Raw genomic sequence first — 24,237 nt, 5'->3', positions numbered from 1 at the left:
CTGTGACCACATGAATAACTACAAGTACTCGGTAGCACAGCAGTAGTTGCTTGAGGAGAACAGAATATGTCATCCATATAACGCGGACACACAACTCTCCGCAATCCACAAGTTCATTTATCGCATCATCGCTAGTAAAAAGTCCAATTCAACCTGCCTCCTGGCTCCAGAGTCCAGATCTCCGAGGAGCCAACGCCTGTTTCCCCCATAAACATCCTCCCCTTATTGCAGTGGAAAGAAACAAACAAAAAAAAAAAAGGGAAAATATCAAAGATAACCTCAAAACAGGCCGTGCTAAATAGATTACAATACATATAATGTCAGGCTCGATGGGCGATATATACAGGGCCATTCTCTGCCTGCAGAGTGCCTGCTCAGTACAGAGATACCAACGGAGTTGGATGATGGGCAAGGGAACTCGAAATCGATCCCCATCCCGGAAATATATAAGGCATGGCTCGAGAACCATGACAATCCAGCTAGCAGGGCAGAAGCGCTGTGGCTAGCTTCCGACTTTATGAAGAAGGCTCCTGATCTGGCTTGGCCGGGTTGATCTCTTTGCTCCGGTCGGGCATCGTGGACGACGATCGTTTGCCGCTATTAATTTGCGCGGCGATCTGGCTTTGCCGGAATCTCTCAAAGGTCTCCGTATCATGCTTTCGTGTGGCAAATAATTCCTCCACAGTCGTGCCCAGATCCTCGAAGGCTTTGTCCGAACCCACACTCTCAAAGGGCGGCCGTGTCTGGTCCTCTTGCAAACGGTCGAGCTTGTCGCGCAAGGCGGCCATGTGGGACTCATCAAAGGAGTACGATGCAAAGTCATCGTCGGTCTGATCGAAAGAGGGGCTGAGGAAGTCCCGCCGAATGCCTTGTCCGAGTCGATGGATATGTCCTTCTTCGGAGGTCATGGCACGGGAATGGAGGGAAGTGACGGAGCTGGCACGCGATAGTCGGGCACCATAATTGTCTTCTTCATCGTCCCCAGCAACCTCGGCATCACCGTTGGTCGCAGTCTGCTGGATGCTGTCGAACCCGGGACCGTCATCGCCAGAATTCTGCGAGCTGGTGTCTTGCATAGTATACGATGGCATGGTCTGGGGTATAATGCGCGTTTCAGGGTACTCGTCTTCGAATCGCTGGATCATTCTCTGCAAAGTGAAGTCAAGGAATTGGAGACGTCCTGCAGTAAAACGCGTGGTTAGTTTCATTCCAAGAAAATATCGACAATCGTAAGGGACATACTGTAGTTGGTGTCATTGCCAGCCCTGTCTTCGCGCACGAGAGCCGACTGGATCCGGGTCCGAATGTTGCGTGCCGATGACAGTAAGTTAATGGACATATCGCGGGGCCGCTTAGCGACCAAAGACCTGGACTTCCGGTGTCGCGGTGTGGTTGTTCCACTTGGAGGCCCAGACTGCTCTCCTGGCAGAAGGCAATCCACATTACCGAGGCAGACACCGAGAGCTTTGACAACACCTGTGCCTCCGATGACATAGTCCTCATCAGCCGCGGGCTCGTCATCGTCTTCTGGTTCGTCCCCAGCAGAGTGGCCGACGATGTGCTGCAGAATTTCGGGAACGTGGACTGGTCGGGTTGTTGTGTCCGTCGGGTCCGTGAATTCCACCGCAATAGCACCCTGTTCAAGATTATGAAGGGAGTAAGCGACTATCTGGGAGGCCAAAGCCTTCACGACCTCATTGCTTTCAGCAGTTGGAACCTCAATGTCCACGGCAATGATTGTCCTGGATACGCGTACCGCGGCCATCAAGGACGCATATACAGCGCAGGCTTCTTCTTGGCTGGCAGGGTCTGTTGCCGATGCCAGTGTCGTGATTAATGGGTTTTCAAGGATGTTTAGATGACATAGACTTGGGCTCTCCGGAAGAACCTCGGCAAGGGCGATGATTTGATCGGGGGATAAATTGACATCAGCCAGGTGAATGCGTTTCAGAGCGGGCATGTTGGGAAGGCACCGACGGAAAGTGGCCAGCGCGTCGGGCTGCATTGTAAACAAGTCTGGATTGTGGGAGAAGTCGATGAAGCGAAGATCGGGAAGGCGCGTTAGCCCTTGGAACAATGGATATACGACGGACGGCGTAAGGGAGCAATCGGCCAAGCTCAGCGCATATAGCGGGTGATCATCTGACAGAGCAGAAGTGATCAAATCCAAGTGGTCCTGGATGGGGTTTCCACCCAGATCGAGTCCTTCACATTTTCCTGCCTTTAGATAGCTGGCAATGTGCTCCAGACCTTCCCTGCCCAGCTCGTTATTAGCGAAGCCGAGTCTCCTCAGTCCCACCGCCGCAGCTGCATCGCAGATCTTCTTCACATCCTCTGTCGTGGGTTTACATTCGCTGAGTAACAATTCCTCGAGATGGTCACCGCCCAAGCGCTGCGAGAGAGAGTTTGCGAAGAGGGTCGTGGCGTCGGTACAATTCGAGGCATTCGGGGGTCGAGGTGCAACTTTGTTGAAACCATTGGCAGCAACCAGTGCCTTAGGAAGTGGAAGGCCCGACAGGTCAATGGCCTTTAAGGACTGTGAAAGATGGATAAAAAGGCAAATGTGGCTCCATCCTTCCGACCCGATCTTTGGGTTGTCCTTGAGGGACAGCTTTTCGACAACACTGAACCTCTCTTCTTTTTCCGGGCACGTATTCTCAAGGTTCTTGCCCCTTTTGCGTCTGTTCGTCATGTGTTCCACTGTTCTGGTGGAAAGTAGTCCGGCAAGAATGGATCGCACCGAAGAATCGGTCAGAGCACATTTCTCGAGAATGAGCTTCCGAACGGGTACAACTGCTAGCCAGTCGCAGAAGGTGGCAATGTCCTCGGAGGTCATGGGAAAGTCGCTGAGATCAAGTACGGCAACGGTTCCCGGGGATTCTGCGAGGGTGGAAGAAGGCGAAGATATTTCGTCCACAATACGCTTGAGCACTGGCGTTTCACGTAGCTGGCAACAGCGCCGATAGATTCGCACTGGATCTGTTGTGGGATGGCTTGTTGTTTTGGAACGTGTACTGGTAGAGGCGGGTGTCCGCAAACCATACTCTTGGCCGTCCGCCGTCAATTGCATCGGTATGGTGCCATTCGCTTCCGCCTGTCTTCGTTTCTTTTCCCTTCGCTCCCTCCGTTCCTCTTCTGATCTCTTCTTCTTTTCTTGCTTTCGAGTGGGCTCCTTGCTTTCGCCGTTGACATTCACTTCATTTGAAACTGCTTCGGGGGTGCCAGAGCCCTTTTCATCGGCGCCATTCTTCTGGGCACTCTTCTCCTTGTCACAAACCGCAGCCTGGGGATTTTTCAAGGCGACAGCTTCGTCCTTCTCTTTTGATTTGGAATTGGAGCGTTTATGCTTCTGGCCAATCGCTTCCGGAATGACACGTCGCTTAGTGCTTGCCGGAGGACTATCTTCATCGGACTCCCGATAGGATATACCTGCAATCTCCACATCCACGCAGAAAGCAACGCGGCGCAAGTTCGCGGCATTCAGATCCGGAATCTTGCATCTATCCCGATCTTGGTCAATGTTCATGACGCGACGCTGGCAGATGGTCCCATTGGGTGCCATCTTGCCTGCACCACCGGACGCAGATGACGAAAGTTTCCGAAAAGCGCTTTGCAGGAACGAAGGGCCCTTGGGGGATGCGGAACCGAAAGGACTGTTTTCATCCTTCTTTTCCTCCTCCTTGTCTTTCGGGGAGTAGGCCGCACCAAAAGGATTATGCATATCCATCTTCGAAGCAGGAGGGGTGGCCTTTGTAGTTGGCGGGGCTTTCATGTTTGACTGTGACGGAGGTGTAGAGCCGGAGGAAAACTTGGAGCTGAGACTTGAAATCCATGAGTTCCTTCTCGCGCCTACCGGTCTCGGCGCACTCTTCTGGGACGCTGGTGACGAGCCGGTAGGCTTTTCCTCCACGGCCTTATCATCTTGTTTCACTTCCTTGTCAGGCTTCGAGCCATCTCGTTGCGGCGTCGCTTTAGAAGGAGCGGGGGATGCTGAAGGGTTTCGATCGGGGGAGGCCGTGGTTTCGATAGGTCTTTGAGTAGTTGGGACTTCAGTTTCGGCAATTGTCTTGTCGCAAACCACGGAGGATGCGGACTTGCAGCGGGACAGGTGGTCTTGCAGTCGCGTTAGAGAAAGACCCCCACAGCGGGCAGATCGCAATTGGGCAGCGCCCAACTCACCTCTCTGCGAATGAAGCAGCCAGCTGACATCCACGGTCTCAACTCCCTCCATTTTGATTCTCTGAGGGCTTCCGATCGCGGTATGCTAAGGTGATGGTCGTAGGGAGGAGAGGGGCGGGGGTGGGAAGGGGAGGTAGGGTGTATGTATGGGTGATGCGTAATGCGGCGACTCTCCGCGGAAACAAGCACCGGTGGAAGAACGGTCGAGACGGATCGTAGCGGGAACTGTCTTCCTGCACAAGTCGTCGAGAGTGAAATAATATAGCGGATGGATTGATAGATTAAGCCAAATGACGGGAAAATCGCAGTTTGGACCGGCGAGTGATTAGGAGCAGTGGCAGTGGGAACATTCCATCATGGCATGGCGGCGAAGCACTGCGGACATGGTGACACGGCGGGTGGATGGGGAATGAGGCGTCAGGTAGGCTAGCTGATGGGGAGAGGGGAGCCGGAGAGGGAGGGCAATGGAACGCAGGGGAGCGGAAGGGATTCGCCGTCTAAAAAGGGTCTAGGAAGGGGAGTGAGGGAAAAAAGGGTGCGGGCGAACTGCGAGGTGCGAGGCAATCGGGGTGGATGCAGCATCGAGGAGGGAGGTGCTTAACTGGGACTAGCCGCAGCGTAGCATGATTCCCGCCAGTGGGGAAGCGCTTGCTTGGGTCACGGGTGGATTACATACTCGAGTCTGGCGATTCTTCGCCTGCGGAGTTGGCCTCGCGCGCCGTGGGGCGGGCGTCAACCACCACTCCCGCAGTCACTCGCAACCCGCAATACGAGGGCAGTACGGAGTACATACACTCTTACTGTCCTGCAGCCTACTCAGAAGTACTTTTGCTTCCCTGTCGACCACTGAATTAGAGTCCTTGCATTTGTCAGATCCTACTATAGTTAGTTACATAGGTGTCTGGGTACCAACAGTCAACAGATATCCAGAAGTCCCTCACCTGGTTCGTAACATGTCCGATGACGGATCCAACTGAACCCCAAAAATGGACTGACTCCCCTCCTCCATCTTGCCACCCAGCGTCCTCTTCCGCATATTCCGCCTGATAGTTTACTTACCGAGGAGCAGAAGGGAAACTAACTCTCACACGACACTCCGCCAAGCCCTCCCTCAACCGGCGCCGAAATTACAAGTGCGTACGCAAACCCGCAAATCATCGATATCTCAGATAGTCTAAGCCAGCCAGGGCTAGGCCAGAGGGCTGGTGGTTCGGTTGAGGGGCGCCCTCCCCCCCTGTGTCCACTGTCTGCGACCATCTGTCGGCCATCGGCCTACTCTGCCGTTAGTCTTGGGACTCTGGAGTGGCTGATTAGTTCGCTGTTCGAGGAGGATGAGCGTGTGCTGTCCAACTGTGCGTTCATCTTGCCATTCAAGCCGCTCCTTCGCGGCCTATCAGATCGATCGAAAATCCCCGATCCGTAGGACTGGGGGTTCGATGTTCATGATTTTCCATCCCAGCACCTGACCTGATCGCCTCAGCTAACAGAACAGCTTCCCTCACTCAAGTGCTTGTTTTCCTCGGGCTACAGTAAATAGGCTTTTGGTCAACGTCAACGTCAACCCAAACCAACCACCACAATACTACGACCACTGCCCACTGCCCACAGTACTTTGTACTTAAGGGCTGATCGAACGGTGGACCCGTAACCCGTAGATCTCTGTCAAAGGGAATAAATAATACACCACAACTACCTTAGTATCTCCATGAGCCACCACCCAACCACACGTATCAGTGGCGCTCTTACAGCATGCGCGCCGAAAAGTTGTCTCTGGTTCTTCAAGGTAAGAGGAGCCGAGCCCTCCCAGTCCCAAGTTCAAAGGCAGGAATACGGAGGTGTAACTACTTTATTAGTAAAGTAAAGGTGTAGTTCGCAGTCCCATACTACCTACTTGTTATCCACTTACGGGACCGCGAGACGAGGAGGCCATGCTGATCATGCACTTTGCCCGGTGCCTATCTAGTGCGCTACGCGACTTACTATGGTAATAACAATGAAACCCTCCACAGAGCGGAGGCATAGATACTTTAGGGCTTCAACATTTAAGCCCAGTAATCACAATAAGCTACGGACGTACCTATGCGGAATGGGCGCACTTACAGTGATACAGTCACACAAACCGGAGTAGGATGATCAAACCCGTCTTTAGATGAATGGATGACATCATATGTCCGAGGCGTTCGCTGTTGCTTTTTTTTTTTCCATGCATCGCTACTCCGTAAGTACTTTAGGTGGGCATCTATGACATGCCATACATACCTCACTACCACGCAAATCGTCCCCATTTTGAATGCACTGCGTCTTGAAAAGCAAGGTGTTAACGGATGGTCTACCAACGAGACGCCAACCCATTACATTACCCGGCCTAGGTAGTCGTCCAACCGAACCATGACTATTAAAAGTCAAATGCCTCCTACTGTACTTGGTAGTACATAGTGGCTACAGAGAGTATCTAGTTGTAGACTAAGAAAGATGGACGGCACGAGATGGAGACCCGAAAGAGATTTATAGTGATCGACGCATATTGCCCGATGGGGTAGAATACTCCTCTCTGTTACATAGTAGAACCCCGAGGCAGCAATCGTCTCCCTACCTGTCTACTTACTCGCGCACGAAAAAGAGGGGAATCTGTAACAAAATGTCCATTTGAACTAGTGCTTCTGCCCGAGACATAAATTCCGGGGTTCCAACCTGAACGGCTCGCATTTCAGCCAGAAAGGTTGTAGAAGGCGGGGTAGATGTTTGAACTATTGGGCTGGGCAGTCGTCGGACCGCAAGGGTCATATGGTGGCTGTATCGAAAGGGGTCTTGAAACTTGGAACAGTCTCAGTCTGATTCGATATCAACAACAGGACGGACAATTCGGGAAAATCTTTACAAGTCTACGAGGGCCATTTACCGGAGCACCTTATACATGCTGAATTAAAAATCGCATTAGGCGCGTTCCATAATTGCTCCGAACAGAACCCCCCTGCCATAACTCCGGTCATAAAAAAAGGTCATCAGACTACACTGGATATCACAAAAGTATTGGGCAAGAAGAACATAATTCCCTTGTATTCCAAAGAGAATTATTAACTTTTGTTTTGACTACCGCACTCAGTTAAGCATCAAGCACGATTGGGCCAGCCCTCCACTTAGGCAGCGAGCTCACGGATCTTCTCCTCAACGCGAGCCTTGCGCTCGTCGTGAGTGAGGCGGACCTTGCGGTACTTGAGGGCCTCGGCCTTCCACTCCTCCTTGGTCTTCTTCTCACCCTCGTTCTCGTCCTTCTTGAAGGGGTCCTCACGGATGGCCTTGTGGGCCTCAGTGTAGAGGTCCTCAATGTCACCGGCCTCGACACCAGCCTCAACGTACTTGTTGAACTGGGAGGCGAAGCGCTCCTCATCGTCGTCGGCAAGACCCTCCATGTACTCAGCGACGTGGCCACCGAAGATGTAGTTGCGGAGAGTCTCGGCGTCGAGCTCCTCGGACTCGATGTCGAAACCGGGGAAGCGGCTCTCGGAGTGGGGGATGAGGATACCACCGTCGGAGGCACCCTTCATGGCACCGAAGACACGGGCACCGGTGGAGGTACGGGCAAGACCGACATCAAGGAAGGCCTTGAAGGGGCGGCGGGAGCCCTCGTCGGTCTCGGCGGCCTCGGTGAGGGAGTACTCACCATCGGCCTCCTCAACACCGGGGAACTGCTCATCCAGACCGAGCTTCTTGAGGGTACGGCGGGCGAGGAGGAGACCGGTGGCGTAGGCGGCAGCCCAGTTGGTCAGACCGTTGGTGATACCATAGCGCTTGAGCTCGTGGGAGTAGGCGCTGGCGAAGACCTTGTCACCGGAGATCTCAGAGTAGACGATCTGGGTGATGATGTCGCGGTTGGTGAAGCGGACGACCAGGCGGTACTTGGGGGCGTTGTACTTGTTCTTGGCCTGGGTGATCAGACGCTTACGGGCGTAGTAGTCGGTCTTTCCCTCACGACGACGACGGTACTTGGTCTGGTAGCGGCTGAATGGCTGTCAGTTCCTTGGACATTTCGAGTATTGCAGAGAAGATGATTTGTTCTTACCTGTAGTAAGCGCTGTTCTTGACTTGCTTGTGGAAAGGCTACAAGACAAACAGGCGAGTCAGCAATTTGCGCTTCAGAAGACCGTCCGAAGCATCTTGCAAAGACCCGTTGCCAGTCGCACATTTGGAGACCCAATGTGGAATGACTGGATTTCCGGTGGAAGAGATTTGCAGATTTGCGACGCAAAGAGGGTCGATCACGCTGGAGCTGCAATAAAACTCACCATCTTGACGGTTGCCGGTGGCTGAGGACTGAGTGGTCGACGGTGGCTGCTGAGAAGAAAGAACGAAAATTCGTGGGATGACTTTTGTGGAAGGCTTCGCTTAGCGTGGCTGCATCCCGGCGCAGAACTGCGGTTGGCGACGACCGCCGCCCGGGTTGGCTAAAGGACCACCCCGGAGGAACTTCAACGGGCCCGCCAGAGAGCAGCACCTTCAGTTCAATGTGAATAATATTTATTCTGATCAATTTGTCGTCAAGTTATTATTATCTACACTGCCATGCCCTCCGATTCCAAGATTTCTACCCCGTACACTCTAGGAAAATAGATCATGAGCCAGACAACTGACCCTATAGCCGGGGTTTATCCGGGCCATCTAACAATTGGAGCCCTGTAATCTGCTCCAACTCCCTGACAGCATCCTGGGTTCTTCCCAGATTCACCTTGAGGGTTCGCATCCCGGCCTTCTTCGCGCCCTTAAGGTTCTCCCCAATGTCATCCAGGAAAACGATGTCGGATGGACGCATCCCGCCCACCCCCCTCTGTTTGGCGAGAGTATCCATCTCTTGCAGCGCAGCCTGGTATATCTTTCGGTCGGGCTTCCGCAGACCGGTATGAGCAGATGAGATAAAGAAGTCAAACTGTGACTTCTTCTCGTCCAACTCAGCGCCGTATGGATGGCCATCAGGGAATATGACTGTATTCGACAAAGCCCCCATGACAAACCGCCCCGACGCTTTTAATTGCTTCAAGGCAGGGAACATGTACGGATCTGGGGTCCTGGAGATCCTCATCATCTCCCAGAAGAGGAACTCTGCGTCTATCTCAGGGAGTGGAGGGACCGATGCGGGAAGGTCGCCCCCGTGCTTTTCCTGGAGTCTCTCATGAAACTGCCTCCATAGGTCTGGTCTTTGTAGATCCGTCTTGAATGCCGCAAAGAATTCGGCGTCCATCTTGATTTCGCCTCGTTCCAGCTTGTGCCAACTACCGTTGGGCGAGGTCCGTGAGATGCTGAAGTTCACCCATCCCGGAGGAATCTTGTGACCCAACTCATAGTCCAAGATGGCCTGAAACGGAGAAAGAACCTAGAGTATTGTCAATGGACATGACTTCGAGGCTGGATCGATGCTGGGCCTTACACACACTCCCCCGATGTCAAATAGCAGGCCCAAAGGCCGTTCGTTCTCTGCCATGGTCTGAATGCCGGATTAAGTGGAAGTAGGGGATAGGGTAGTAGGAAGATAGATTCGGTCGACTGTATGGAATACGTTCGTCTAAATTCTGGGACAAGACCATCGCCCTGCGTTAGTTGTTCGTCTGCGGAGTCAACGAAACCTGGGGAATGCGAATTGCCGAGGTTAGATAGGAGTACCGATCGCTGGCATTGCAGGTTACGATTAGACTCCAGAAGGTCCCACTGCCCCTTGAGGAAACCTAGACCATTGGGTGATAGTCCGTAGTATCTCGCTGCATCTTCCGGCAATATCTAGGCTGTTAAAATCGTGGATCGGAAGAAGGTAAGGAGATCGATCCTTGTATGAAAGCCTACGGTAGGTATGGGAGGGGAGCAAGGGTGATTGATGCGCCGGGTCACGTGAGGGGCGGCATTATCGATAGCACGGACGCGTCAAGGGGAAGTGATGCCCGTTTTGCTCCTCTTCCGTTGTTCCTCGACGGCGGCCACGACTCGTCGCTATGGAGCTATGGACTCGACTCGTACAATCCCCGAGCTGAAATCGTCCTTCATTAGGGCGCAAGTACGGATTCTCTCCGAAAACCTCGCGCCGCCCGAAGATTGGCGAAATTACGCGGCCGAAACGGAGGAAGATGATCTCAGTGATAAGGTGGTCGGTGATGTCTTGCAAAAATGTGAGTGCATATTTCATCAAGAACTCATGCCACCCAGTCGCCAGGTGCATTGGTTTCGTCGGGAACTTCTCTGCCGCGCACCATTCGACCAGCGTCGTCTCTCTGCTCTCATTGTATACACATCTCTGATCAGCCCACCGGGCAACAGTAAATGCGGTCCTGAAACAGCACAGTCGCATCGTCTACTCCTCCCAAGCAGTTCAACATGTTGCACAGCAAATCACCAGCCTCTACTGGTCCTCCGTGAACGAGACGATCTCCAAACCCGGCTCTCTACTCAAGGGGGTGGAAAAATCCGTGGACCTGTCGAGTCATCTGTGAGCCGGACAGTTGCCCTGTTGCAAATCGCATCGGTTCTGACCTTGCAGGAATATCGCCGAACTCCCACTGGAACTCGAGGACCAATCTGCAAGCGAGGAAGAGCGGGCGAGGTCTGGGTTACTCCGATGGCGGATTTCGGTTTCATCCGGCTAACTGTGATACAGGTACCAGCAACTGCGAGAGCGTCTGACTGGCCTGGACAGCCGACGGCAGCAGCGACAACGCCGGTTGGACCAATTGCGACAGTTGCAACGCTTACTGGAGCCGTTTCAGGAACCCCAGAAAAACATTCAGCCGAATCTGGTGGTGCGGGATGGGGAGCTGGCGCAGGAGTTGGAGAAAATGAGGATGTTGGTTGCGCGCGTTGGTGGCCGAATTGAGCAGGGAAAGAAGAAAACCCACGGCCAAGAGGTGGACACGGCGTATCTGGGATGCGACCAGAAACTAGATGCCCTATTGGACATGACGGGATGAGAACCTTGGACCTTGGAATACAGGAATAGACAGGATAAGACCCGGCTAGAACGGGGCCAGAAGCCGGAATAAATGGATTGAATTGGCCTACTTAAATTCCGAGCGTCTACTTTTAGCCTTAGGATGCGGATGGGCGGTTCTGCCGAGCGTGGTCGCACAGATAGATGCATGGAAAGATTGCACTGGTTAATCAGTAGATCCCAATTTTCTGAATCCACCTCACGACGACGACAACGACGACTACGGCTCGGATCAGCTAAAATTAGGTAGGCGATTTCCCATGCAGTTGGCAGATCTCTGGAGGGTTGCAAGGGGGGGGAGGGGGGGGGGGGATTGAGTGCAGCTGCATCATCCACCGCAGGTGCCAGTGACAGGCCGAGAGCCAAACAGCTGTTTGGTCTACTGTAAGTACAGAGCGAGCTGCTGCTGCGCTGCTGCCAGCAGGAGCAGCAGGAGCAGCAGCAGCAGGAGCAACAACAAGTCTTTTCTCTTTCCCTTTTGCCCACTGGGGGTCTAGCCTTCACCCACGCCCTGCATCTGCGACTACTTTTACATCCCTTTGTTTCTCTTCTTCCACCTCCTCCTCCTCTTCTTTCCTTTCTCCTCCTCTTTCGACCACCTGCGATTCTCCCCACCTTCGCAATCCCACCCCACCAAGCTTGCTCGCCAGCCCTGCGAAGAATCCCGGCCGATGGAACCTCGGGCGGGCACCGCCTCCCGCCGTGGCGCGGCCGAGGCTGGGGAGGCTAGTGGCCGGCGGCCCAGTTCTTCCGAGCTCCCGGCGCTTGACTGTTTTGGACCTCCCGTCGCCCTCCCCGTCCTGATGGACGACCGCAACGGCTCGCCTGATTCACCCTCTTCCCCCTCTTCACCTTCTTCGCCTTCACCTTTCCCGGACTTGCCGCTGTCGGCTTTCCCACTTGCTGCTGCGACAATCCCTTTTCCCGACTTCGAATTCCCGCCTGCCGCATCGCTCGGCCCCCCAAGCACCAAGGAGCCCTATCCATCCCCACCCGGCACCATCAGCGCGTCCGCATCTTCTTCCCCTGGTTCCAAGGCACCCTTCGTGCGTGGGCATCGTCGCCGCTCAACCCGCGTGACTCGCCGCGACCTTGACAAATTCAAGAAAGAAGTGCTGGGTGTGGAGACCGCCACGTCCGGCTTTGGATTCGACGACGACCATTACCTCCCTAAGCCTCCCAATCCCTCCATCGACCCGGAGCTCGCAACCCTGAACGGTGCTTTTGAAGCCGCAACCATGTCATTAAACACCAATGGGGGCATGACCAGCAGCAGCCCTGGATCGGCCATGTTTGCCAGCTACGGCGATTCCTCCGCTGGCGCCCCGAATATGGCGGGCGTTGCCCGTCAGTCCATGTCGGCGCCCCCGATGGCTCACCCTTCCGGTCAGGTGAACGGTGGTGGGATGCCTGGGATGAACGGTGGAGTGCCCATGAATGCGGGCCACCAGATGGATCTCAACCACCTCTGGGATATGGTGGTCGAGCTGAGCGACGTGTTGAAGTATAACCGCGAAATGACGAAGGGTGTTGTGAACAGCGCGGAGGAAATCATGGTACGTCTCCGCGAAATGTTGGATGTCTTCAACTCTGCTGACAGGGACAGAAACGGTCTGATGGATCAACCCCGAGCCTGCAGCAGGTGAGCGGTGAAATTACCGGTATGTGATCAATGGGAACATTCACTCGCCCGGGAGGACGGTTGCTGACCTGTGTAGGCGCCCGTATTGCCGAACTTGAGCGTGCCCTTGCGAAGGAAAGGCGCCTTGTCGAAACGTTGAAATTGGAGCAGGCGGAGAACGCCAAACTGGTTGGGGAATACGAGGCGGTGGTGGGCAACATGGTGGAGCAGATCCGCAATTACTGCCAGAACAACAACATGCACTATCTGTCTCAGAAGCGCCTATACAACAATCTCCTACAAGCCGAGCGTGACTCGCACCTGGACAGCCGCCTGGACCGAGACTACTGGCACGCGCAAACGATGAAGTGTGCGGAGATGATCCGCACGGCCTACCGCATTCGATCGGAGGAAGACGAACTACCTGTCCGGATTGTGGCCGGGTTGCAGAACGAGGTCCGGGCATATCGCAACGCTCTCGGGATGGAGCCCGAGCGACCCGAAGAGGAGTACGGGTGGGAAATCCTGAAGGAAGTCCCAGGCAGTGCCGACTGATGTCCCCTCCCATCCCATACCCTGGCGGTATGCACGAGCGACGACAGATTGGTTACCGATATATTGCATTCATTGTATAGGGCGTTTTGGAGCAGCTGATTCGCGGGTACGGATTTTCCCGGCGACGATACCCATTGTTGCATGGCATGTATAATGGTCTTGGATGGCAGGTCTGGTCTGACCCGGCCGGGGCCTTCTTCTGTGTTTGACCACGCACGTGTATTCTATAACATAACCACAGCCAAGCGTGTTGATTCTTATGTATTGCTTTTTTACTCCTTGTAGAACACCTCGTCCAGCACCTTCCACCATCCAGGCCCTTCAGCACTACCCACCGCCCCGGGGATCGGACTCTCCTATCATCATCATCATCACCACGATCAGCAACAACAAAAAACCCCCCCCCCCTTACCCGGCTCCTCTGAAAAAAAAAAAGAAACCAACCAACCATACCTGCATCCCATCCGTCATCCCCCACCACTCGCGCACCTTCGGATTCGCCTTCATCCGCTGCATATCCCCCTCAAAGTCCTCGCCCGTGTACTTGAACGTCGCGAACAACGTGCGCTCATTGTCGAAGAATATGGAATCTATTACCTGGTTAGATCTAGGAGAATTGAACTGGAATTGCGCACCGTGATGGAATCGTAAATTGGGAAGTGTAGTAAGCAAGCACGCAAGCAAGCAAGCACATACAATCGCGGATATTGCACTCGTCGATCTGCTGCAGTACTTCGGGCCAGACGTTCGCGTGGCATTCTTTGTAGGCGGACACGGCGGAGGGCTTGAGATGCACGATTTGGGCGATGCGGCGGGGGGGCATTTTGTTGGGTGTGGGAATGGGGAGACAGGGAGGGAAGGTGCTTGGGGGTCTGGTGTTTCTGTCCTGGGGAGGCTGGGTTGTTGTGTGCAGAGTAGTATCGGTGGATGATTTGGGGATGGTTGAGGGGTGGGGGAGAAGGGAAGAATGAGGATCAAGAGGGGAATGGAGGGGAGATATAGATTGGATGCAATGTATATGTATATATATTGACTTCGGGGTGCTTTAACCCGAATAGACTGGACTGGGGGTGGATGATGGACCGAGGTGTGTATAGTAATATAAAATACTGTGGTGGATAGTACTAGTACTACTACTCCTACTACTACCAACAACAACTACTCACTCACATCAACCCCCCATACGTCTGCCCCTCTCTCTCAAGCTCCTCATCCTCATGATAATAGTCCTTTAACTTGTCCAACTCGCCCTCCTCCTGGTGATGGGAGGGCTGGGAGCGGGACTGGCCCTGTTGCTGCAGCTGGGGATCCTCGTACTGGTTCTCGGATTGGTGGTGGTTGTTGTTGTTGTTGCTGCTATTGTGGTGGTGGTGGCCAAACATCTTCTCGAAGAGGCCTTCATGGTGTTGGTTTTGATCTAAGGGGGAGAGTAGGGTTGTTAGTATGGCCTTGGGTTTTTTTTTTTTTTTTTTTTTTGGGTGAGATGGAAGGAAGTACCTTGAGACATGGTTTTTGGTCTGTTTTGATGGATAGATGGTTGGAAGGGAAGTAGATGATGGATGGATGGATGGATAGATGGATAGATAAAGAATATCTAGCGAAGCATCTTCAGAATCCCACAGCTAGAACTACACCTTAAGTACCCTCCTCACCCTTGCCCCCGCCACCACCCCAGTAAAACAATGGGATGATGGAATCATCACCCGAAAGCCAGACCCAAACCCTGATATCATCAACCCCGTTTTAATTTTCGCAGTTCCCCAGATAACCAAACTTCCGCTGCGTCCGGGCCAACCCCCCATCAATAACAGTCATCAGTCATCATCACGAAAACCACACGCATACACCCCCCTATCCAAGACTAAAGTATCAATCTCAGCAACCCCAACCCCAACCCCAAGCTCATACTTTACTTACAGTCATACCCATCCTCTCAACCAAAGAGCCACTCCCTCCAAACGCCCACCGTCAAAACCAAGCCCATCGATCCTACTGAGACCCTGATAGAGAGAGAGAGAGGGAGGAGGAAACTGCGGTGGGGTTGAGGGGGAGGGTTTGCAGGGCGGAGATGTATTGGGTGATGCGGAAGGGTTGGGATTGGGGGGATGGTCGTGGTCGTGGTCGTGGTCGTGGTCGTGGTCGTGGTCGTTGGGGGGGGGGGCATTTTGGTGGTGGTATTGTGTAGTAATAAGGGCAGGGATTGATGGGAATGGAATGGGTTGGGAGGGGATGGGATAGGATGGGATGTGATGGAGGGAGAAGATGCTCTGCTACGGAGTACACGGCCATCTATGGCCGGGGGTACTAATGCTGCCCACCGCTAGTACTCTGCTACACCAAGTCACGGATGCTGCCATCCCAAGAAAGATCAAGTCTGTGTGAATTTCATAAAATTCTGCAGAGCAAGTAGGTAAGTACTATAAGTAATAAGCTGATCATTATACACTATACAAAGAAGGCAGTGGCTCTCGCCAAAAACCCATTCATCGAGATGTCGTGTCCCGTCAAGCCGTCATAAGAAGAGGAAACCAATCGCAGGCATCACAGAATCATCACTGATTCACCGTCGGAGTCTTCGGCACAGGCCGGATCCAGGCCACCGCCACGTTGGCTGCGATGGAAATCACCCCGATGATCCACAGCGATCGACCGTAGTTTGTGTAATTGTACCGGAAGATGATGGCACAGACGATGCCACCGAAGTTGCCCATGCCGCCCACGGCGCCAGACACGATACCTATCTCCTGTTAGTTTTGCCGTCTGGATGAAGAAGGATTTAAACTGGAAGGAACTCACCATTGGCAAACGGATACACGTGCGGCACCAGCGCAAAATTCGCCCCGTTGCATGCCTCCAGGAAAAAGGCAAGTCCCGCCATCAGGCCGAACATGGTGGACTCGGACTTGGGGTTCGTTAGTCCAATGGCAAGCTCGAAGGCTCCCATGACGATTCCCAGGAAGATCAGCAAGATCTTCTTCGACCACAGGGTCTGTGTCGTGCGGTACAGGTAGTCGCCGAGAAAACCGCCCGCGGGCCGGAAGACGATGTTCAGCAGCCCGAACATGGCAGCCCATCGTCCGGACTCGGTCTGTCCCATACCGGGAAAGTTCGTAGCGTAGTAGGACCCCAGGAAGGAGTCGAGCGCAAGTTCCGCCCCGAAGGAGCATGCATATGTGACCGCCACGGCGACGGTAGGGAGGCTGAACAGCACGTTTAGCGCTTCCTTGCGCGTCGGGGCCACCACGGTGTCGGCCCGGATTGCGTCGAACTGTGCGATCGGCTGCGACTCCGGCTCCAGCGAGATTGGGGTTTGTGCGCCGCTCTTCTTCTCGATGTCCATGACGTTGGTCATCGACGGCGACTTCGACAGTGAGCTCGGGGGGACGCCCGAGTTGATGTCGACAATGTTGCCCTCCGACTCCCGGGCCTCCCTCACCCAGAGGTGACGATCCGACCAACTGCCCGTCGGAGTGTCATCGCATACGAAGAGCATGGTCAGGGCAACGGCGACGATGATGATAAATGGAACGACGTAGGCAACGCGCCAGGCTTTGTGCGCCGGCAGGCCTTGGGAACCCACCAGCGCATTGAAGACCGCTGGCATGACAAAGCTGGAACATGTAAGCCGCTGGTGTGTGAATGGCACTGGGAGAGTCTCGACGTACTATGTGATTCCACCACCGGAGTTTCCCCAGCCTCCAGCCAGGGCGTTGGCCGCCCCGACAACATTCTTGTCAAAGAACCCAGTGCACCAGACTTGGCACGGGACGAAGGTACCTCCGAGGATACCGACGAAGAATCGCAGCGCAATGAGGCCATTGGGGGTGGTGACCAGGCCGGCCATGGCAGTTGGGATCGAACCAGCAAGCAGCAGTCCGATGAATACCAAGCGAGGACCGAACCGGTCACAGAGCGGCCCTGCCACGAATCTCACAAGCAGCCTAAAAACCTTGGTCAACGCCGTCTCCCAAAGAGTATCCAAGCCGGGAAAGGCCTTACGTCGCGAGTAGGGCAACAATGTTCGAGTTGGCAACCTGTACTTGCGTCATGCCTAAGTCTTTTCGGATCGTTTCGGTCAACTGTGTGCGCACAATATGTATCAGTACTCGATCGTATCCTCAATCCAGACATATATCGCACTTACCAATGGCGGAAATGCATACCACGACAGGAATGCAACCATGAACCCGAGCCACGAGAAGAAGAAAACCCGCCCATACTTGTCGAACGGGTTGAGGATGGGGATCGACCTTGCTTTTCGGTTACTGGGGTTGATCTCCGGAGAGACAAAGAGAAGCTTGACGCAGTCCATTGTCAAGTATACACCCTCGGTGGGATGGGGTTTGATGGGACAACAGCGGGCAAAGCAGGCAGTGCTGCAACTCTGGAAATGCACAGGAGGGGGGGTATCTAAGCAGAAACACCGCCAGGGTGTGTGAAATGCGAACAGACCAACGACGACTGGGTCCAGAAGTGGTGCAATGGGTCCTGGGGCTTTAATATAGGATAAGGTAGGAGGATTAGACCCGAACTAAACGGAAGCGTCGTTCATATATGCGCCAGTGCTCCGGATAATGTCGCAGGATTCAGGAAGTGGGAACGCGATGGCAGACGACATACGGAGTAGTCTCCGGTGCGATTGTGTGGGATGGTCAACAATGTCATGGAGTCATTGTTCCATCTATCTTCTTGGCCAGTTGGAAGTCTGTCTGCAACGGGGAGGTCAGGTCAAGAGTTGGATAAGACACGCACGACAAACCGCATGGCTATCTCCGAGGAATTGGCAATGGGTGTCAGTGTCGGAGTCAGAGTCAGAGTCAGAGCAAGGCACAGCAGGACGGCGATAAACACGACCAGGAAAAGCAGATGAACTCAATCTGGAGGAGCTCTACCCGGGGGATCCACCCTGGACTGTCGCTTTGGCGGTGGATACTGGGTCGCAGTCACAGGCAGTGGCACTGACTAGCCGTGTTAGCATCGTGGGCGCGAGGGCGACGGAGGAGCGAAGATGACCTCAGGGTTCATGCTACGACGATCGCGGCCCATTGTGCTCCCCCATCGCCCCCATCGTGAGGCAGCGGCCAACGAGAAGAGCTCCTGGGATCCCCGAGATAAGGCCAGGGTCCCTGCTCGGCACTTGAGGAGGTGATTGGCATGGCCCTGGGAGCTGATAGCGATAAGGCTGGCGATCTGGAGAAGCATCTCCGCGGATGTCTGGAGAAGGAGAAAGGGGAGATGCTAATCGGCCATGCGGGAGTGGTTGGAGTTGTAGATAGAGATACGGCGTACGGGAAGGCGAGTCGAACCACGGGACTGCAGCTACGCGAGGCCGCGAGGCAGCGAGGCAGCGAGGCAGCCAAGGCGCCCAGAACTGACAGCCCGCCAGGCCTTCCTCTCTCCGGCTTAGTCGGATAGAACTAGGAGCGAAAATTTTTCGCTGACATCCATCTGGATCCTCCCGGAATGCTTGCTGTTGCTTGACGCGACCGACTCGGTCCACTCACTAACTATCTATCTAGATAGTCACTACCTCCATGCCAGTGAAATTGGTCGATGGGATGGCGCCTGGCCCAACCGGCCGACAAGCCCCCTAAAATTAATAATAAACGGGGGCCGCTATGTATCTTGTGCAGACTGCAGCTGGCTAGTTGTCTCGGATGGGTTTCGAACTGCTCCGGGTCTCCATTTCGGGTCTTCCTTAAAAAGCCACTTACATATGCCGAGTTGGGGAAGAAAAAAAAGGGGGTTACAATTTGCGACAGGAAAACAAATACATAGCATGTGCAGTATCTTCAGACTCACAGCCACTCCGATATCGTATCGGCAGGCCAGCCAACCGATAAGGGGAAAGTTTGGCTCGCCCATTACCATTTCCTGGGTCAAGATTGTTGTTCAGTTGTTCACCCTTTGTTATGCACGGGCCACGCGGTGGGCTGATGGTTTCTCTCGGCCAACCACAGTGTCTCCATTAGAACCACCGGCACAACGTGACGCGCGGTACCCTAAGAGTAAGGACAAAACTAGAAGGCAGCCGTCACTTTTACCATAGTAGATACTCCGCAGTAGATACCTACTAGTAGTTATGTATGGCCAGGCGGCCAGGCATCACTTCTCGGCTAACCGCGACGGCGTCCAGCCAGCCAGCTATCTAGGGGCGATGGATTGTTTTATGGCCCCGGAATGGCGCTTTAATAAACAATAGTAGATAAATGGCCGCCTGCAGGCCACCGGAATGTGGCCTGATTAATCTAACATGTACAGAGCGGGTCGCGTCGGTCGTGCTCGCTGCAGCCTCTAGGATTCGTGCGGATGCATGCACCTAAGAATGCCACGGTCATACTACAGGCCAAACGAACTGTGGGACGGTGGGACTGGAGGCACTACTGTGCACTTATGTAGGAACCGGGGGAGTCGGAGAATAATTCAAGGAACTATCTACACAGTAGATAGATTGATTATTAGGTACATGGCGTGGTATCACAGTAAGGCCTAGCCAGCTACGGAGTACATAAAGTCATAACATCATCTTCCGTGGACAGCCGTCGACGGATCTTACCAGTCAATCAAAGTGGATGGCGATGCCCCCGGACCACTCGACGACGCCTTGCTGCCCGCCCGCTTTCCTCGCATCCCTTTGTACTTCTTGTCGTGTTTCTGGAACGGATCCGGCGCCTCTCCCTTCCTCACCTTCCACCTCTCCGTCCCCAGAATGGAGTCGAGCTCCTCCACGGGAGGCAGCTTCATATAGACCCAGCCGTCGGGACGCTCCTCAACCGGGAACGTGGCAATGTTCATGCTCTCATCGTTCGAGCACCGGCCCGCCTGCTCGCCGTTGAGCTCAAAGTTGCGCTTGTGGTACGGACAGGACACCCAGTATTTGCCCGCGTCGTCGTCACCGATCAGCCCGTCCGACAGGACAAAGGCCCGCTTGTGGGGGCACATCTGCTGCGTGGCGTAGTACTTGCCCTTGACTTTGAAGATGGCCAGCTGCGTGTCCCCGCGTTTGACATTGGCGGAGGACATCTGCGGGGAGCCGTCCGCAAAGTGGTCGGCCTTAATCATCGGCTGCCAGGATAGACTGGACCACTGGTGGCCTTGGAAGTCCTCCTTGGCGGGCTCGCTGGGCCAGTATGTGGGACGTTGTTGGCCGCGCTCCTTGATCACTTCCACGGTCTCCACCCTGTCGTCCGTGTTGGCAAATTGTTGGAAGTACTTGCGCCGTTTGGGGTCCCGGACCGTTTCGGTCCATTCGCAGAAGTAGCTGTCCACCAGCTCCTGCATCTGCTGTTCCATCTCTGCTCCAATGCCCAGCTTGTCATCAACGACGACTTCCCGAAGATAGCCAACGCCGCCCGGAAGGTTCTCGAGCCACCGAGCCGTTCGCTGGAGCTTATCTGCTGTTCGGATATAGAAAATGAGATACCGATCGATGATGGGGATGACCTTCTCGGGAGGCACATCTTTGGCGAGGAGCTCGGAGTGCCGGGGCTTAGCACCCCCATTGCCCCCAACAAAGATATTGTAACCCTTCTCGGTGGAGATGAGGCCAAAACTGAAGAACGTTAGCCACAGACATGGGCCAGAGAAGCAGGGAGCTCACTCCTTATTTTGTGCCTCAGCACATTCCCGCACGCACCCGGAAACCGCACCCTTCAGCTTGTGAGGAGATCGAATGCTCTTATAGCGTTCTTCAAGCCGAATGGCCATGCCGACGCTATCGCCAAGACCGAAGCGGCACCAGGTACTACCCACGCAGCTCTAAGAAACATTAGATGCCATTCCTTTGAATGGAAGCCGTGTAAGAAAGCGTACCTTGATCGTTCGAAGCGATTTCGCATAAGCGTGCCCACTTTCCATGCCAGCATTTACAAGTTCCGTCCAGATGTCAAGGAGATCCTGCTTCTGGGCCCCAAACAGGTCGATCCGCTGGCCTCCGGTAATCTTACAGTAGAGACTGTATTTTTTGGCAACTTGACCAATGGTAATCAGTTTGTCCGCGGTGATCTCTCCACCAGGTACTCGAGGGACCACCGAGAATGTTCCGTTTCTTTGGATGTTGGCAAGGAACTTGTCGTTCGTATCTTGCAATTCGTGGTAATCTTTGTCCATGATGTTTCGGTTGAAGAGACTAGAGAGTATCGATGCAATGGCAGGCTTGCACAGCTCACAGCCAAGTGAATCGGGGTTCTTGCCGACCGTCTTCATTATGTCCTCGAAGGTCTTGAGTTGCTTGATAGCGACAATGTTGTAAAGATCGGCCCGCGAGTGAGGAATATGATTACATACTTGAAACCTATTAGCATAATCTCGAGCCTTGTGACAGGTGGAGCACCTACAGTTGTTCGATACTTCTTGACCCATGGCCAGCATGGTCTTATTGAAGATCGACTGTACCAGAGGCATACAGCCGCCACACCCAGTTCCTGCCTTGGTGCATGACTTGACCTCCCCGATGGTTTTGCAAGTACCATTCTTGACGTTCGAAACCACATCGCCCTTTGTTACATTATGACAGGAACAGATCTGAGTGCTGTCGTCCCTATTACAAACATTGACCGTTAGTAGGCTTAATAAAGCGGAGAAGAAAAATGTGGAGACTCACAGATCATCCGCGTTCTCATCTCCGTCCTTTTGAGCCCCGAGGATAAACTGGCTAGGAGGTACATCTAGCTCCTTCTGGGCCTTCACCATCTGGTTCATCTTGAGGTAGTCTTTTGTGTCGCCAATCATCATTCCTCCGAGCAGGTATTTTCCATCCATGGTGAAAAGGTACTTCTTGTAGACACCGGCAAAGGGGTCTTTGTAGGTGAGAGCCTTGACAGGCGTCTCCTTTTCGCCCACTTCAGTCGCGCCTTGGTCAGTTGGCATTGACGGCCGTTGACCGGGAAGAAATTTGGGCCCATCTCTGTCAGCAAAGAAGTCGCCAAAGCTGGCCACATCGACTCCAAGTAATTTCAGCTTGGTACTGAGGTCCGGGCGTCTGAAGCTTCTTGGCTCTTTATCAGGGTTTGTGAGGTTGTAGGCGAGCACATCCGCCATTTCGATGCCGGGGGCAATTATGCCAAACGTCTGGTTCTCCCAGCTTGCACATTCTCCAACGGCATAAATGTCGTTGATTGACGTTTGAAGACTGACAATAAGTTAGATAAGGACAGAGAAATTTTCAGATGTTGGATGTACCTTTCATCAATGACGAACCCTCCCCTTCCGGCACATTGAATTCCAGCAGATTGCCCTAGCTCATCCCTAGCTCGTACCCCAATCTATTTTAGGGTCAGCATCCGAGCCACATTCGCCATGTCTATGGAATCATACCGCAAAGCAGACGCAGGAGCAGCTGATTTCCTCGCCATCCTCAAAGACGATACCGGTGACGTTGTCATCGTCATCTTTGTTAATTCTTGCCACCCGTTTCTCGTGCAGCACATCCAAGCCCAGCTCCCTGATTTTGCGGGTCACCAGGCTGCCAGCATCTCCATCCAGCTGCCTCGCCAGGACCCACTTGTTGCGGTCGACCAGCTTCACATTCCCGAAATCCTCAAGGTCTGTCATGGCCTTGGCCGCTTCCAGCCCTAATAAGCCCCCACCAACGGTAACGGCTGTCTCACCTTTATGCTTCGACGCAAACTGGATAAGTTTCTCGAGATCCGAGATCGTTCGGTAGACGAAAATGCCATTGGCATCATAGCCCGGGGTGTGAGTGGGGAGCACGGCATCAGAGCCCGTAGCAAGGACTAGGATATCGTAGGCGATAGAATCACCGGTGGAGGTCTTGACGGACTTGCGGTCCGGGAAGATATCGGTCACGCGAGTGTTGAGGTGATAATCGAAGGATCGGTCTTTGATAGATCCATACTAGTTAGGGAAATGACACCAGCATCAGTACCATCCCATCACCAACCAACCCCGAGAAGGTTCAAACACTCAGTGGCTACTCACCCATTCTTTGGGATTCAGATACAAGTCTTCAATCTTGCGATGTTCAAAGAACGACGAGAGGCCAACCCTGTTGTAGGCAATGTGGGGCTCCTCCCCGATGACGACAATATCATACTTCCGTCTCTCGGAGTCTTGCTTGACTAGCTTCTCACTGAAGACAGATGAGAGAATCAGCACCGGCTCCCTCAATATCAACCCATCTGATAGACATACATGAACGATATAGCCACCATACCCAGCCCTACCACCACGATCCTTTGGCGTCTGTTTGGGTCATTCCGGGATGTGTCTGCCTCGAGTACCGAGTCGATAGTGGGTGTATACGAAAGCACATTGTGGATGCTGCCAGCGACGACAGCATCGCCATTCCCAGGCCCATCCAACAAAGGCATGGTGTTAGGAAGAGGTATCAGGAGTACGGCGATCAAGGTCAAGGTACGTAGCTTGTAGGGATGCCCGCTCGGTTTTGTGCCACGGGCGAACCGAGCGGCTCCTTACTCATGCTGCACCTGGAGATCGGCATGCCAGAGCATGGTACATTGCCAAGGCTCCGATAATCGCCGGCCGTCAAGCACGCGATAGAGACAGCTTGGTTTCTCCGAGGGCCGTGGAAGTGTATCTGCGTAGACTGACCTCGACCTCTGAGGTAATCGAATGAAGGGGAGGGGAGGGGAACGGACGCTCAAACGCAATCAGGGACCCGAAGCCCCGCCATGCAGATCATCGGGACCACCGTTCGTGCACTGTTGCAGAGAAGTCCGGAGTGATACGATGCTACTCCAGGTTCATCGGCAGTTGGAGACTGGCGATGTTCTCCGCGGAGATGCGATGGCGGACGAGGAGAGGAGCATCGAACGCGTCCCAATCAGGCAGTTGCTTATCCGCCGGCCCATCGACCCCTGATAAGCACCGGCAGACGCCCTGATTGGCTGGCGTCGGGAGTATACGTTGATGGCCAGCTTTCTGAGGCGGCGAGGCG

The 24,237-nt window shown here is 54.0% G+C and overlaps 9 protein-coding genes across 9 annotated transcripts; 2 read left to right on the top strand and 7 right to left on the bottom strand.

The window, feature by feature from the left end:
• Window positions 1–209: 209 nt before the first annotated feature.
• On the bottom strand, window positions 210–4,296 carry BO70DRAFT_388283 (putative cell wall biogenesis protein Mhp1). The gene is made up of 3 exons (XM_025545979.1): window positions 4,144–4,296; window positions 1,243–4,113; window positions 210–1,180 (listed from the first exon to the last, which is right to left on the bottom strand). The coding sequence occupies exons 1-3, from the start codon at window positions 4,229–4,231 to the stop codon at window positions 516–518; spliced, it is 3,624 nt and encodes a 1,207-aa protein (XP_025398043.1). The 5' UTR covers window positions 4,232–4,296; the 3' UTR covers window positions 210–515.
• A 2,776-nt stretch (window positions 4,297–7,072) lies between these two features.
• On the bottom strand, window positions 7,073–8,488 carry BO70DRAFT_363403 (60S ribosomal protein uL18). Its single transcript, XM_025543555.1, has 3 exons — window positions 8,463–8,488; window positions 8,240–8,277; window positions 7,073–8,178 (listed from the first exon to the last, which is right to left on the bottom strand). Exons 1-3 carry the CDS (start codon window positions 8,463–8,465, stop codon window positions 7,317–7,319), a joined length of 903 nt encoding a protein of 300 aa, XP_025398042.1. The 5' UTR covers window positions 8,466–8,488; the 3' UTR covers window positions 7,073–7,316.
• Window positions 8,489–8,710: 222 nt separating this feature from the next.
• BO70DRAFT_339263 (HAD family hydrolase) lies at window positions 8,711–9,986 on the bottom strand. Its single transcript, XM_025541243.1, has 2 exons — window positions 9,599–9,986; window positions 8,711–9,544 (listed from the first exon to the last, which is right to left on the bottom strand). Exons 1-2 carry the CDS (start codon window positions 9,650–9,652, stop codon window positions 8,810–8,812), a joined length of 789 nt encoding a protein of 262 aa, XP_025398041.1. The 5' UTR covers window positions 9,653–9,986; the 3' UTR covers window positions 8,711–8,809.
• A 138-nt stretch (window positions 9,987–10,124) lies between these two features.
• Window positions 10,125–11,178, top strand: BO70DRAFT_363401 (kinetochore subunit FTA4 family protein). Its single transcript, XM_025543554.1, has 4 exons — window positions 10,125–10,328; window positions 10,477–10,645; window positions 10,697–10,759; window positions 10,814–11,178. Exons 1-4 carry the CDS (start codon window positions 10,163–10,165, stop codon window positions 11,121–11,123), a joined length of 708 nt encoding a protein of 235 aa, XP_025398040.1. The 5' UTR covers window positions 10,125–10,162; the 3' UTR covers window positions 11,124–11,178.
• A 636-nt stretch (window positions 11,179–11,814) lies between these two features.
• Window positions 11,815–13,567, top strand: BO70DRAFT_339255 (uncharacterized protein; the record flags this gene model as incomplete). The annotated part of the gene is made up of 3 exons (XM_025541242.1): window positions 11,815–12,699; window positions 12,750–12,804; window positions 12,862–13,567. The coding sequence occupies 3 exons, from the start codon at window positions 11,815–11,817 to the stop codon at window positions 13,317–13,319; spliced, it is 1,398 nt and encodes a 465-aa protein (XP_025398039.1). The 3' UTR covers window positions 13,320–13,567.
• Window positions 13,568–13,591: 24 nt separating this feature from the next.
• On the bottom strand, window positions 13,592–14,292 carry BO70DRAFT_388278 (L-rhamnose mutarotase; the record flags this gene model as incomplete). The annotated part of the gene is made up of 3 exons (XM_025545978.1): window positions 14,016–14,292; window positions 13,773–13,909; window positions 13,592–13,675 (listed from the first exon to the last, which is right to left on the bottom strand). The coding sequence occupies exons 1-3, from the start codon at window positions 14,140–14,142 to the stop codon at window positions 13,592–13,594; spliced, it is 348 nt and encodes a 115-aa protein (XP_025398038.1). The 5' UTR covers window positions 14,143–14,292.
• A 144-nt stretch (window positions 14,293–14,436) lies between these two features.
• Window positions 14,437–14,903, bottom strand: BO70DRAFT_363398 (uncharacterized protein). Its single transcript, XM_025543553.1, has 2 exons — window positions 14,817–14,903; window positions 14,437–14,736 (listed from the first exon to the last, which is right to left on the bottom strand). Exons 1-2 carry the CDS (start codon window positions 14,824–14,826, stop codon window positions 14,486–14,488), a joined length of 261 nt encoding a protein of 86 aa, XP_025398037.1. The 5' UTR covers window positions 14,827–14,903; the 3' UTR covers window positions 14,437–14,485.
• Window positions 14,904–15,871: 968 nt separating this feature from the next.
• BO70DRAFT_372208 (MFS transporter) lies at window positions 15,872–17,631 on the bottom strand (the record flags this gene model as incomplete). Its single annotated transcript, XM_025544838.1, has 5 exons — window positions 15,872–16,056; window positions 16,116–16,930; window positions 16,985–17,260; window positions 17,319–17,398; window positions 17,464–17,631. The coding sequence occupies 5 exons, from the start codon at window positions 17,629–17,631 to the stop codon at window positions 15,872–15,874; spliced, it is 1,524 nt and encodes a 507-aa protein (XP_025398036.1).
• A 2,240-nt stretch (window positions 17,632–19,871) lies between these two features.
• Window positions 19,872–23,650, bottom strand: niiA (nitrite reductase niiA; the record flags this gene model as incomplete). Its single annotated transcript, XM_025539476.1, has 9 exons — window positions 19,872–20,871; window positions 20,920–21,077; window positions 21,132–21,604; window positions 21,656–21,858; window positions 21,922–22,449; window positions 22,500–22,582; window positions 22,635–23,174; window positions 23,259–23,409; window positions 23,472–23,650. 9 exons carry the CDS (start codon window positions 23,648–23,650, stop codon window positions 19,872–19,874), a joined length of 3,315 nt encoding a protein of 1,104 aa, XP_025398035.1.
• Between the last annotated feature and the right edge of the window lie 587 nt (window positions 23,651–24,237).

This window comes from Aspergillus heteromorphus, assembly GCF_003184545.1.
Source record: "Aspergillus heteromorphus CBS 117.55 chromosome Unknown BO70scaffold_18, whole genome shotgun sequence".
In the NCBI taxonomy this organism is placed as follows: Eukaryota; Fungi; Ascomycota; class Eurotiomycetes; order Eurotiales; family Aspergillaceae; genus Aspergillus; species Aspergillus heteromorphus.
This window is presented reverse-complemented; position numbering and strand designations above follow the sequence as displayed.